The following is a 15041-nucleotide window of genomic DNA, read 5'->3' as shown; positions in this document are numbered from 1 at the left end:
TCCCTATCTTGATCAAGTTCTATATACTCTTTTCCATCCCTACCGATTTCCCTTAGGTCCATCTCAACGTTGTCCCTCCATCTTCGTCTTGGCCTTCCTACAGGTCTCTTACCATCAGGTTTCCCAACAAGAATCCTGTAAACTCCTCTTTCCTCTCCCATTTGTGCCACATGGTCTGCCCACCTAAGTCTTCTTGATTTAATTATTCTAATAATATCTGGACATGAATACAAATTATGTAGTTCTAAATTATGTAACCTTCTCCACTCACAAGTAAAAGTTTTTTTTTAATAATTTCATTTTTACGATGAACAATATTCCTTCATGTTGGATGCAAGGTGATGCTAACCCCATTTGCAACATTTAATGAACGAAAGCCAAGGAGAACGAAATCCGTTCGTATTCCCATAGAAAGCTCCAGTATAGAAAAAAAAACATTCTTTTTCATGGATTCTCAAAGAATTCGCACCCTCCTTACCCTCCTCAGTTGCGGGCCAAAGTTAGCACCAACTACATTCATCATTTTCCTGTATGTAATAATTTGGAGTTACTTTCAATCCATTTTGCAAAAGAACCATTGCGAACATCATGTAAACAATGTGGCTGCCATTTCAGATTTTTTCGATTAGAAAATATACATAATTGTCTCCAATGATGCCCATCGAATAATTTTTATAATTACTTTATAATTAATGTATTATTCTTACATTGTCAAGTTTACGGGATTTTAGCCTTACTTCGCCTTCTTCAGTCGTGGATCAGATAAGGCAAAACCATCATGATCAAACATTATACTCTATCACAACATCCAAATTCATTACAAAACCATCAATAACACAATTTCGTCTCGCATTCATCTGAACTTACACTACGCATTATCCCTTATGCAGTATACACATACATAGTAACTTGTCTTGCAGCGTTAATATACCCTACGCATTACTCCTCACATAGTACGTAATTAATCTTGCGGCGTGAATAACGCATTAATCCTCACATAGTAACAAAAATGCGGCGTGAAGCTACCATACGCATTATTCCTCACATAGTAACTAATCTTGAAGCGTGAAGCTTTCCTACGCATTATTCTTCACATAGTAACTAATCTTGCTGTGTGAAGCTACCCTAAGCATTATTCCTCACATAGTCACTAATCTTGCAACGTAAAGCTACCCTACGCATAATTCTACACATAGTAATTAATCTTGCAGCGTAAAGCTACACTACGCGTTATTCCTCACATAGTAACTACTCTTGAAACGTGAAGCTACCCTACGCATTATTCCTCACATAGTCACTAATCTTGCAACGTAAAGCTACCCTACGCATAATTCTTCACATAGTAATTAATCTTGCAGCGTAAAGCTACACTACGCGTTATTCCTCACATACTAACTACTCTTGAAGCGTGAAGCTACCCTACGCATTAGTCCTCACATAGTAACTAATCTTGCAACGTAAAGCTACACTACGCATTATTCATCACATAGTAACTAATCTTGCAGCGTAAAGCTACCCTACGCATAATTCTTCACATAGTAATTAATCTTCCAGCGTAAAGCTACACTACTCATTATTCCTCACTAGTAATTAATCATGCGGCTTAAAGCTACACTACGTAATATTCCTCACATAGTAACTAATCTTGAAGCGTGAAGCTACCCTACGCATTATTCCTCACATAGTAACTAATCTTGCAGCGTAAAGCTACCCTACGCATTATTCCTCACATAGTAATTAATCTTCCAGCGTAAAGCTACACTACTCATTATTCCTCACTAGTAATTAATCATGCGGCTTAAAGCTACACTACGCAATATTCCTCACATAGTAACTAATCTTGAAGCGTGAAGCTACCCTACGCATAATTCTTCACATAGTAATTAATCTTCCAGCGTAAAGCTACACTACTCATTATTCCTCACTAGTAATTAATCATGCGGCTTAAAGCTACACTACGCAATATTCCTCACATAGTAACTAATCTTGAAGCGTGAAGCTACCCTACGCATAATTCTTCACATAGTAATTAATCTTACAGCGTAAAGCTACACTACTCATTATTCCTCACTAGTAATTAATCATGCGGCTTAAAGCTACACTACGCAATATTCCTCACATAGTAACTAATCTTGAAGCGTGAAGCTACCCTACGCATTATTCCTCACATAGTAACTAATCTTGCAGCGTAAAGCTACCCTACGCATTATTCCTCACATAGTAACTAATCTTGCAGCGTAAAGTTACACTACGCATTATTCCTCACATAGTAACTAATCTTGCAGCGTAAAGCTACCCTACGCATAATTCTTCACATAGTAATTAATCTTCCAGCGTAAAGCTACACTACTCATTATTCCTCACTAGTAATTAATCATGCGGCTTAAAGCTACACTACGCAATATTCCTCACATAGTAACTAATCTTGAAGCGTGAAGTTACCCTACGCATTATTCCTCACATAGTAACTAATCTTGCAGCGTAAAGCTACCCTACGCATTATTCCTCACATAGTAATTAATCTTCCGGCCTAAAGCTACACTACTCATTATTCCTCACTATTAATTAATCATGCGGCTTAAAGCTACGCTACGCTATATTCCTCACATAGTAACTAATATTGAAGCGTGAAGCTACCCTACGCATAATTCTTCACATAGTAATTAATCTTCCAGCGTAAAGCTACACTACTCATTATTCCTCACTAGTAATTAATCATGCGGCTTAAAGCTACACTACGCAATATTCCTCACATAGTAACTAATCTTGAAGCGTGAAGCTACCCTACGCATAATTCTTCACATAGTAATTAATCTTACAGCGTAAAGCTACACTACTCATTATTCCTCACTAGTAATTAATCATGCGGCTTAAAGCTACACTACGCAATATTCCTCACATAGTAACTAATCTTGAAGCGTGAAGCTACCCTACGCATTATTCCTCACATAGTAACTAATCTTGAAGCGTGAAGCTACACTACGCATTATTCCTCACATAGTAACTAATCTTGCAGCGTAAAGCTACCCTACGCATAATTCTTCACATAGTAATTAATCTTCCAGCGTAAAGCTACACTACTCATTATTCCTCACTAGTAATTAATCATGTGGCTTAAAGCTACACTACGCAATATTCCTCACATAGTAACTATTCTTGAAGCGTGAAGCTACCCTACGCATTATTCCTCACATAGTCACTAATCTTGCAACGTAAAGCTACCCTACGCATAATTCTTCACATAGTAATTAATCTTGCAGCGTAAAGCTACACTACGCGTTATTCCTCACATACTAACTACTCTTGAAGCGTGAAGCTACCCTACGCATTAGTCCTCACATAGTAACTAATCTTGCAACGTAAAGCTACACTATGCATTATTCCTCACATAGTAACTAATCTTGCAGCGTAAAGCTACCCTACGCATAATCCTTCACATAGTAATTAATCTTCCAGCGTAAAGCTACACTACTCATTATTCCTCACTAGTAATTAATCATGCGGCTTAAAGCTACACTACGCAATATTCCTCACATAGTAACTACTCTTGAAGCGTGAAGCTACCCTACGCATTATTCCTCACATAGTAAGTAATCTTGCAACGTAAAGCTACCCTACGCATAATTCTTCACATAGTAATTAATCTTGCAGCGTAAAGCTACACTACGCGTTATTCCTCACATACTAACTACTCTTGAAGCGTGAAGCTACCCTACGCATTAGTCCTCACATAGTAACTAATCTTGCAAGGTAAAGCTACACTACGCATTATTCCTCACATAGTAACTAATCTTGCAGCGTAAAGCTACCCTACGCATCATTCTTCACATAGTAACTAATCTTGCAGCGTAAAGCTACACTACGCATTATTCCTCACATAGTAACTAATCTTGCAACGTAAAGCTACCCTACGCATTATTCTTCACATAGTAACTAATCTTGCAGCGTAAAGCTACACTACGCATTATTCTTCACATAGTAACTAATCTTGCAGCGTAAAGCTACACTACGCATTATTCCTCACATAGTAACTAATCTTGCAACGTAAAGCTACCCTACGCATTATTCTTCACATAGTAACTAATCTTGCAGCGTAAAGCTACACTACGCATTATTCCTCACATAGTAACTAATCTTGAGTCGAGAAGCTACACTACGCATTATTCCTCACATAGCAACTAATCTTGCAGCGTAAAGCTACCCTACGCATTATTCCTCACATAGTAACTAATCTTGCAGCGTGAAGCTACCCTACGCATTATTCCTCACATAGTAAGTAATCTTGCAACGTAAAGCTACCCTACGCATAATTCTTCACATAGTAATTAATCTTGCAGCGTAAAGCTACACTACGCGTTATTCCTCACATACTAACTACTCTTGAAGCGTGAAGCTACCCTACGCATTAGTCCTCACATAGTAACTAATCTTGCAAGGTAAAGCTACACTACGCATTATTCCTCACATAGTGACTAATCTTGCAGCGTAAAGCTACCCTACGCATCATTCTTCACATAGTAACTAATCTTGCAGCGTAAAGCTACACTACGCATTATTCCTCACATAGTAACTAATCTTGCAACGTAAAGCTACCCTACGCATTATTCTTCACATAGTAATTAATCTTGCAGCGTAAAGCTACACTACGCGTTATTCCTCACATACTAACTACTCTTGAAGCGTGAAGCTACCCTACGCATTAGTCCTCACATAGTAACTAATCTTGCAACGTAAAGCTACACTACGCATTATTCATCACATAGTAACTAATCTTGCAGCGTAAAGCTACCCTACGCATAATTCTTCACATAGTAATTAATCTTCCAGCGTAAAGCTACACTACTCATTATTCCTCACTAGTAATTAATCATGCGGCTTAAAGCTACACTACGTAATATTCCTCACATAGTAACTAATCTTGAAGCGTGAAGCTACCCTACGCATTATTCCTCACATAGTAACTAATCTTGCAGCGTAAAGCTACCCTACGCATTATTCCTCACATAGTAATTAATCTTCCAGCGTAAAGCTACACTACTCATTATTCCTCACTAGTAACTAATCATGCGGCTTAAAGCTACACTACGCAATATTCCTCACATAGTAACTAATCTTGAAGCGTGAAGCTACCCTACGCATAATTCTTCACATAGTAATTAATCTTCCAGCGTAAAGCTACACTACTCATTATTCCTCACTAGTAATTAATCATGCGGCTTAAAGCTACACTACGCAATATTCCTCACATAGTAACTAATCTTGAAGCGTGAAGCTACCCTACGCATAATTCTTCACATAGTAATTAATCTTACAGCGTAAAGCTACACTACTCATTATTCCTCACTAGTAATTAATCATGCGGCTTAAAGCTACACTACGCAATATTCCTCACATAGTAACTAATCTTGAAGCGTGAAGCTACCCTACGCATTATTCCTCACATAGTAACTAATCTTGCAGCGTAAAGCTACCCTACGCATTATTCCTCACATAGTAACTAATCTTGCAGCGTAAAGTTACACTACGCATTATTCCTCACATAGTAACTAATCTTGCAGCGTAAAGCTACCCTACGCATAATTCTTCACATAGTAATTAATCTTCCAGCGTAAAGCTACACTACTCATTATTCCTCACTAGTAATTAATCATGCGGCTTAAAGCTACACTACGCAATATTCCTCACATAGTAACTAATCTTGAAGCGTGAAGCTACCCTACGCATTATTCCTCACATAGTAACTAATCTTGCAGCGTAAAGCTACCCTACGCATTATTCCTCACATAGTAATTAATCTTCCGGCCTAAAGCTACACTACTCATTATTCCTCACTATTAATTAATCATGCGGCTTAAAGCTACGCTACGCAATATTCCTCACATAGTAACTAATATTGAAGCGTGAAGCTACCCTACGCATAATTCTTCACATAGTAATTAATCTTCCAGCGTAAAGCTACACTACTCATTATTCCTCACTAGTAATTAATCATGCGGCTTAAAGCTACACTACGCAATATTCCTCACATAGTAACTAATCTTGAAGCGTGAAGCTACCCTACGCATAATTCTTCACATAGTAATTAATCTTACAGCGTAAAGCTACACTACTCATTATTCCTCACTAGTAATTAATCATGCGGCTTAAAGCTACACTACGCAATATTCCTCACATAGTAACTAATCTTGAAGCGTGAAGCTACCCTACGCATTATTCCTCACATAGTAACTAATCTTGAAGCGTGAAGCTACACTACGCATTATTCCTCACATAGTAACTAATCTTGCAGCGTAAAGCTACCCTACGCATAATTCTTCACATAGTAATTAATCTTCCAGCGTAAAGCTACACTACTCATTATTCCTCACTAGTAATTAATCATGCGGCTTAAAGCTACACTACGCAATATTCCTCACATAGTAACTATTCTTGAAGCGTGAAGCTACCCTACGCATTATTCCTCACATAGTCACTAATCTTGCAACGTAAAGCTACCCTACGCATAATTCTTCACATAGTAATTAATCTTGCAGCGTAAAGCTACACTACGCGTTATTCCTCACATACTAACTACTCTTGAAGCGTGAAGCTACCCTACGCATTAGTCCTCACATATTAACTAATCTTGCAACGTAAAGCTACACTACGCATTATTCCTCACATAGTAACTAATCTTGCAGCGTAAAGCTACCCTACGCATAATCCTTCACATAGTAATTAATCTTCCAGCGTAAAGCTACACTACTCATTATTCCTCACTAGTAATTAATCATGCGGCTTAAAGCTACACTACGCAATATTCCTCACATAGTAACTACTCTTGAAGCGTGAAGCTACCCTACGCATTATTCCTCACATAGTAAGTAATCTTGCAACGTAAAGCTACCCTACGCATAATTCTTCACATAGTAATTAATCTTGCAGCGTAAAGCTACACTACGCGTTATTCCTCACATACTAACTACTCTTGAAGCGTGAAGCTACCCTACGCATTAGTCCTCACATAGTAACTAATCTTGCAAGGTAAAGCTACACTACGCATTATTCCTCACATAGTAACTAATCTTGCAGCGTAAAGCTACCCTACGCATCATTCTTCACATAGTAACTAATCTTGCAGCGTAAAGCTACACTACGCATTATTCCTCACATAGTAACTAATCTTGCAACGTAAAGCTACCTTACGCATTATTCTTCACATAGTAACTAATCTTGCAGCGTAAAGCTACACTACGCATTATTCTTCACATAGTAACTAATCTTGCAGCGTAAAGCTACACTACGCATTATTCCTCACATAGTAACTAATCTTGCAACGTAAAGCTACCCTACGCATTATTCTTCACATAGTAACTAATCTTGCAGCGTAAAGCTACACTACGCATTATTCCTCACATAGTAACTAATCTTGAGTCGAGAAGCTACACTACGCATTATTCCTCACATAGCAACTAATCTTGCAGCGTAAAGCTACCCTACGCATTATTCCTCACATAGTAACTAATCTTGCAGCGTGAAGCTGCACTACGCATTATTCCTCACATAGTAACTAATCTTGTGGCGTGAAGCTACCCTACGCATTATTCTTCACATAGTAACTGTCTCAAGTCATAATTGATATGTTTCATATTTTTAACAATAGATGTCAGGGGAATTCAGTTTTGTTTTATGTTTAATCTCGAACAAAGAGAGAGAGTGACGCTCAGTCAGTTCGCGAGACAATATGGCCGAGTGTGCGTGGTAGTTTCATTCCGTGCATCGCGTTGCATTGCAGCAAGTTTGTATATACATGTAATCTTTTGTTTTAGTCAATATATCTTCGTTATTATCAGTGAGTGTCATTTGCAATCATCCGAGTCGAATCACCTTATGGAATATAATATGGTCCTCCACTCCAGAGGTATGGGTTTGTGACAGCGACACGCAGTAAGTACTATCATTTTCTTTGGCGTGCATCGTACAAATTAGACAGACCCATCTCGGCCCAACAGCCAAGCACATTTTGGTTCATCAGTGGCCACACACAAAACATTCATTTTGGTCCAGTGACCGGACTCAATCATTTTGGTCCTTACCGGCACGGATGTTTCAGCTACGCGACATTCTGTTCAAGTTCAAGGTCAAGTGCTAGTGCAGTGCGGAAACAACAGTTTCTTACAGCAGCCATATTGCCAACAATGCAGCTCCATTGTCGTTCGCAGCAAAGGATTGTAAACAGCTGGACGATACGTTTCATGCATCATTTTCTTCACGACAACGGCGCAGGAGGTCGGTAAGTATATTTTACTTTGTCTGGCTCATTTCCTTACATTTATTTCCTTTAACCTTTCGTGTTCTTCATAAAAATGAGTGAGAGCGAAGTGCAGCAGCGTCTCGTTAGACAACGAGGGACATTAAAAGGAAAAGTCACTCGAATGGAAACTTTCGTCAATCAATTCAGTGAAAGTGAAGGAAACATTCAAGAAGTGCGTACTCGTTTCAATGCATTGTCTCGCATTTGGGTGGACATTGAGCAAGTGCAAGATCAGTTAGAAGCTGAAACTGGTTCATCGCAGGATGACGTCAGAGACGAATTGGAAACGGCGTACTACAAGTTGAGTGCCCGGATGCAAGCTTTATTATCGCAGCATGATAAGGTTCAAGCAGAGCATGATGCTGTCAACACATCGCATGTCACAGCAACCCGGCTCAAACTTCCCACAATAGAATTGCCAACGTTTGAGGGTGATTATCGGCACTGGTTGTCCTATGAAGACACTTTCACGTCTTTAATACATAATAACAAAGACATCGCTTCCATTCAGAAGTTTCAGTATCTACGTTCGTCGCTCAAGGGCGAAGCGTACAAGCTCATTCAGAACTTACCCATCACGGAGGCAAACTACGCAGTTGCTTGGAAGTTGTTAGTGAGTAGATATTCAAACAAGAAGCTAATCGCATCATCGTACATTCATGAAATATTGCACATCAAGGCAGTCAGCAAGGAAAGTGCTCAGGAATTGCGTTCCTTTGTGGGATGTGCGACAAGCAACTTGAATGCAGTAAATGCGCTTTACACAGATGTACCTTTGGCGGACATGTTACTCACTCAGCATTTTGTGTCTAAGCTAGATTCAGGAACTAGGAAAGCGTGGGAACTGCAAAATAGTGAAACAGATTTTGTCAGGATAGATGATTTCTTTTCGTTTTTGGAAAGACGATGTCAAGCGCTGGAAAGCATTCAGCCCGCACCAAGTGATGTAAATAAACAATCAATCAAACCTCAACATTACAATGTAAGATCAAACAAGGGTTTTTCGAAATCTTTCATTAGTACCACTAGTGCGAACTCTTGTTTCTTTTGTAAAGAGCCGCATGCTCTCTTTAGGTGTGCATCATTCATCGCCGCGACTAACAAACAGAAGTATGATTGTGTTAGAAGGAATAAACTCTGCACGAACTGCTTATCTCCAAATCACGTACTGCGTCTATGCAAGGCAGGTTCGTGTAAAAAATGTTCACGCAAGCATAACACATTGTTGCATAATGATAGTATATCAAGAACGTCATTTTCCAGCACAGAATGTACGGAAGAAGGCAAGAATGAAAATTCTCAAGCAACGCAAAACGAGAATCAAGATCAAACTCCACAAGCTTCTTATTGTGCACTCAAAGGGCAACATACATCACGCGTGTTACTTTCCACGGCAGTGGTAAAGGTCAAGAATCATGCAGGTCAATGGATATACTGTAGAGCCTTGCTAGACAGTGGATCCCAGAGCCACTTTGCGTCTGAAGAGTTGGTTCAGCGTCTCAAACTGAAGAAACATCCTCAGCATTTACCGATTCAAGGCATAAACAATGCTGAGTCGCAAGCAAACTTCAAGGTGGATATTCAGTTGCAATCTAGAATAAACACATGGCGTTCCAACATTGAATGCTCAATATTGCCGCGGCTCACAAGCAACTTACCTTCACATCGAGTCGACCGAGCATCAATCAAAATACCAAGACATGTAACATTGGCAGATCCGACATTTGATGTGCCAGCGAAGATAGATCTTTTAATAGGCACCCAGATCTTCTTCGAAATTCTCAAGCCTGATCGCATAACACGTTCAGCTGATTTGCCGATTCTACAAAACACTGAATTCGGATGGATAGTCGCAGGACGCATTCCACAACAATGCAGTGGCAACAATTCATCGATATCATGCTTCCTTCGAACGGAAGAAAGTCTCCACCTACAGCTTCAGCGATTTTGGGACCTTGAGGAGATATATACCAGGCATAGAACAAAGGAAGAAATCAGCTGTGAGCATCACTATTGTGAAAACACGGTGAGGGACGAAACAGGCAAATTCATCGTTCGACTTCCACTCAAAGAAAGCCGAGAAGCATTGGGCGATTCACTTCAACATGCCACCAAGAGATTTCTCCAATTAGAGAAAAGACTTGAGCATCAACCGGAACTGAGGATTCCTTACACAAAATTCATGAATGAATATGAACAGCTAGGTCACATGGTACCTGTAGGACAATTACCTATGTCTCATGACCACAGGGTAGCCTACTATTTGCCACATCACGCAGTAATCAAACCACAGAGTTCCACCACCAAGGTCCGTGTTGTTTTCGACGGATCGGCCAAAACCACAAGTGGCAAAAGCCTCAATGACATATTGATGGTCGGGCCCACCATACAACAAGATTTATTCTCCATCATGACAAGATTTCGCACACATCCTATAGCATTCACAGGAGATGTAGAGAAAATGTATAGAATGATTAAGGTGCAAAAAGATGACAACCCATTACAGCGAATATTGTGGAGAAGCTCCAACAAGCATCCAATTGAAGTTTTTGAGCTACGAACGCTTACATATGGCACAGCTTCGGCATCATTCCTAGCTACTAGATGCTTACAGCAACTGGCAGACAGCGAAATCAGCAGGCATCCTCGCATTAGTAGTATCATCAAGGAAGACATGTTAGTTGATGACGTAGTGAGCGGAGCACAAGACGTAGCTGAAGCATTGCAGATTCAGGCAGAATTAATTAACATTATGCAGCGTGGAGGATTTACTTTGCGTAAATGGTGTTTGAACAGCACGACAGTGCTAGAGGCAGTTCCACCAGCCATGCGTGAAATGAAGCTTCCAGTCGAATTTCACGATTCAGAAGTGAAGACTTTAGGCTTATCTTGGGATCCTATTGCAGATAAATTACTGATCAACAGCAAAGCTTCTGAAGTAGCGAATAACGTCGAAATATCAAGCACTAAACGACAGGTAGCATCAGTCGTTGCGTCAATATTTGACCCTTTAGGTCTCATCACTCCAATTGTTATTACATACAAATCATTTCTTCAACAATTGTGGACATGCAATGTTCAGTGGGATGAAGAACTTCCACAAGACTTGAATCAGAAATGGCAACAGTTGCGCAGACAACTCCCTGCAATTAAACACATTGAAGTCAATCGTTTTGTTCTAATTAATGGAACAGTTAGAAATATCCAGATACATGGATTTGCAGATGCATCTCAATATGCTTACGGTGCATGTTTGTATGTGCATTCAACTAACCATAAAGGCGAAACAGCAGTAAATCTACTTTGTGCTAAATCACGAGTAGCGCCAGTCAAGAAGGTGACATTACCTCGTCTTGAATTATGTGCATCATTACTCCTAGCAAGATTAGTCCACTAGGTATTACCAATTTTACGTCTAAAGGTAGACGAGATACATCTCTGGTCGGACTCACAAATTGTATTGGCATGGTTAGCAGCACCATCCAACAGATGGAAAACCTTTGTAGCCAACCGGGTAGCAGAGATTCAAGACATTACGCAAATTAGCGATTGGAAACATGTTCCTTCAGCAGATAACCCGGCAGACATAATCTCAAGAGGTATTGAACCCACTTCAATACAACATAATCATTTATGGTGGCATGGGCCACATTGGTTAACAGGTACAGAAGAGCATTGGCCACTTACGCAGCAGCCAAGGAAAGTAGAAATTCCGGAGGGAATAAGCATAACGGCAGTATCAATTTGCCAGAGTTCGCTTGAGCAAACAATCGAACGATTCTCCAAATTATCGAAATTAACTCGAGTGATAGCTTTCTGTCAGCGATTCATACATAACTGCAGAAAGTCCAACAACAAAGTAAAAGGAAGTCTTTCAACAAAGGAAATGCAATCAGCATTGCATACATGCATCAAGACTGTTCAGCTATCAAGCTACAAGTCTGAAATTCAAGATCTTCAACGGCACCAACAAGTTTCAGCCAACAGCACATTGAAGAGCCTGCACCCATTTTTGGACAGCAACAACCTTCTTCGCGTTGGAGGAAGACTCAAGAATAGCAATTTGACGTATGAAACAAAACATCAAATTATTCTACCTTCGAAAGGTCACCTGACACAGCTCATAATAGAAGCGGAACATTTGAGACAGCTTCATGCAGGATCACAGTTATTGTTGTCATCCCTCAGGCAACAATACTGGATTGTACGAGCAAGGCGTACAATCAAGCAAGTAATTCACAATTGCCTCGCTTGTTACAAGTTGAAGGCAACCACGACCAAGCAACTCATGGGTCAACTTCCTTCACCTAGAGTCACACCGTCAAGGCCATTTCTCAACTCTGGTGTAGACTATTGCGGACCTTTTCTATTTAAATCGCATTCGCCACGCAGCAAAGTTCATCGTAAATCATACGTGGCTTTATTCATTTGTCTAGCCACCAAGGCTATACATTTAGAGCTCGTCTCCGATCTCACCACAGACGCATTTATCGCAGCCTTGCGAAGATTTACATCTCGTAGAGGTAAATGTGCCAATCTGTACAGTGACAATGGCAAGAATTTCGTCGGGGCAAGAAACGAACTTGAAGAGCTACATAGCTTATTTTCGTCGCAGGAATTCACACAAAATATTCATGAGTACGCGAGTTCTGAATCCTTCCAGTGGCATTTCATTCCACCTAACTCACCACATTTCGGAGGAATATGGGAGAGTGGAATACGCTGCATGAAGTATCATTTAGTCAGAGTAGTAGGAAAGTCAACATTGAATTTTGAGGAATTTGCAACTTTGCTCACACAAATAGAAGTATGCCTAAATTCAAGGCCTCTGACTGTTTTATCCGACGATCCTGAAGATTTAAGTGCTCTCACTCCTGGACATTTTCTCATTGGTTCAGCCCTTACTTCCTTTCCCGAGCCAGACCTCACTGACCTCCCAGGAAATCGACTGTCCAGATGGCAGAGACTCCAAAGCTTTCATCAAAACATTTGGCAGCGATGGTCCAAGGAGTATTTAAACAGTCTTCAGCAACGTTCCAAGTGGACTAGCGTACAAGAAAACTTCAAACCAGGTTTGATAGTTCTTATCAAAGACGACCACTTGCCTCCCCTATCATGGAAATTGGGAAGAGTTACCAGCGTCCAGCCAGGAAGAGACGGCTTAGTGCGAGTGGCCACAGTGCATACAGCTTCAGGGATCTTCAAGAGATCGATTCACAGACTAGTTCCACTCCCTCAGTGCAATAAGGACGGAGATGAGTGAATTTAGTTGGTCAAACGTTGTTTGACCAAGAGGGGGGAATATGTCTCAAGTCATAATTGATATGTTTCATATTTTTAACAATAGATGTCAGGGGAATTCAGTTTTGTTTTATGTTTAATCTCGAACAAAGAGAGAGAGTGACGCTCAGTCAGTTCGCGAGACAATATGGCCGAGTGTGCGTGGTAGTTTCATTCCGTGCATCGCGTTGCATTGCAGCAAGTTTGTATATACATGTAATCTTTTGTTTTAGTCAATATATCTTCGTTATTATCAGTGAGTGTCATTTGCAATCATCCGAGTCGAATCACCTTATGAAATATAATATGGTCCTCCACTCCAGAGGTATGGGTTTGTGACAGCGACACGCAGTAAGTACTATCATTTTCTTTGGCGTGCATCGTACAAATTAGACAGACCCATCTCGGCCCAACAGCCAAGCACATTTTGGTTCATCAGTGGCCACACACAAAACATTCATTTTGGTCCAGTGACCGGACTCAATCAGTAACTAATCTTGCAGCGTAAAGCTACACTACGCATTATTCCTCACATAGTAACTAATCTTGCAGCGTAAAGCTACCCTACGCATTATTCTTCACATAGTAACTAATCTTGCAGCGTAAAGCTACACTACGCATTATTCCTCACATAGTAACTAATCTTGAAGCGTGAAGCTAATCTACGCATTATTCCTCACATAGTAACTAATCTTGAGTCGAGAAGCTACACTACGCATTAGTCCTCACATAGTAACTAATGTTGAAGCGTGAAGCTATCCTGCGCATTATACCTCAAACAGTAACTAATCTTGCGGTGTGAAGCTACAATACGCATTATTCCTCACTTAGTAAATAATGTTGTAACGTGATGCTACCCTAGGCATTATTCCTCACATAAAAATTCATCTTGCAGCGTGAAGCTATCCTATGCATTATTCCTGAAATAGTTACTCATCTTGAAGCGTCCCACTCAAGGAATGATCCAGGAATAAAGCCGTGTCAGTGATTCTCAACACACGGCTGCCACATATTTCTGTGAATCAAAACGCCCTACGCAAGAGCCACATACGTCAGGTATTATGGAAGAACAGATAATTTCTAACTACACAAATTCTACTGACTGCCGGATCTCTAGCATCCTATTGCTATGGAAAAATGTTCTTTTTCTACTCCACAATATGGACGTAAACCACCAACTGCCCACCCCGCTCAACGTATGGGTGTATGACCCAGGAATAAGGCTGCGTCAGTGATCCTGAACACAAGTCTGCCATATATTTCTGTGAATCAAAACGCCCTACGCAAGAGCCACATACGTCAGGGATTATGGAAGAACAGATAATTTCTAACTACACAAATTCTACTGACTGCCGGATCTCTAGCATCCTATTGCTATGGAAAAATGTTCTTTCTCTACTCCACAATATGGACGTAAACCACCAACTGCCCACCCCGCTCAACGTATGAGTGTATGACCCAGGAATAA

At 40.2% G+C, this 15041-nt stretch overlaps 2 protein-coding genes across 2 annotated transcripts; both read left to right on the top strand.

Moving 5' to 3' along the window:
- The first annotated feature begins 8345 nt into the window (after positions 1–8345).
- LOC145978182 (uncharacterized) lies at positions 8346–11690 on the top strand. Its single transcript, XM_083110622.1, has one exon. It carries the CDS (start codon positions 8346–8348, stop codon positions 11688–11690), a length of 3345 nt encoding a protein of 1114 aa, XP_082966748.1.
- A 489-nt stretch (positions 11691–12179) lies between these two features.
- Positions 12180–13556, top strand: LOC145978181 (uncharacterized). The gene has a single exon (XM_083110621.1). It carries the CDS (start codon positions 12180–12182, stop codon positions 13554–13556), a length of 1377 nt encoding a protein of 458 aa, XP_082966747.1.
- Positions 13557–15041: the final 1485 nt, after the last annotated feature.

Source organism: Lepisma saccharinum, chromosome 24 (genome assembly GCF_977018435.1).
Source record: "Lepisma saccharinum chromosome 24, izLepSacc3.1, whole genome shotgun sequence".
NCBI lineage: Eukaryota > Metazoa > Arthropoda > Insecta > Zygentoma > Lepismatidae > Lepisma > Lepisma saccharinum.
This window is presented reverse-complemented; position numbering and strand designations above follow the sequence as displayed.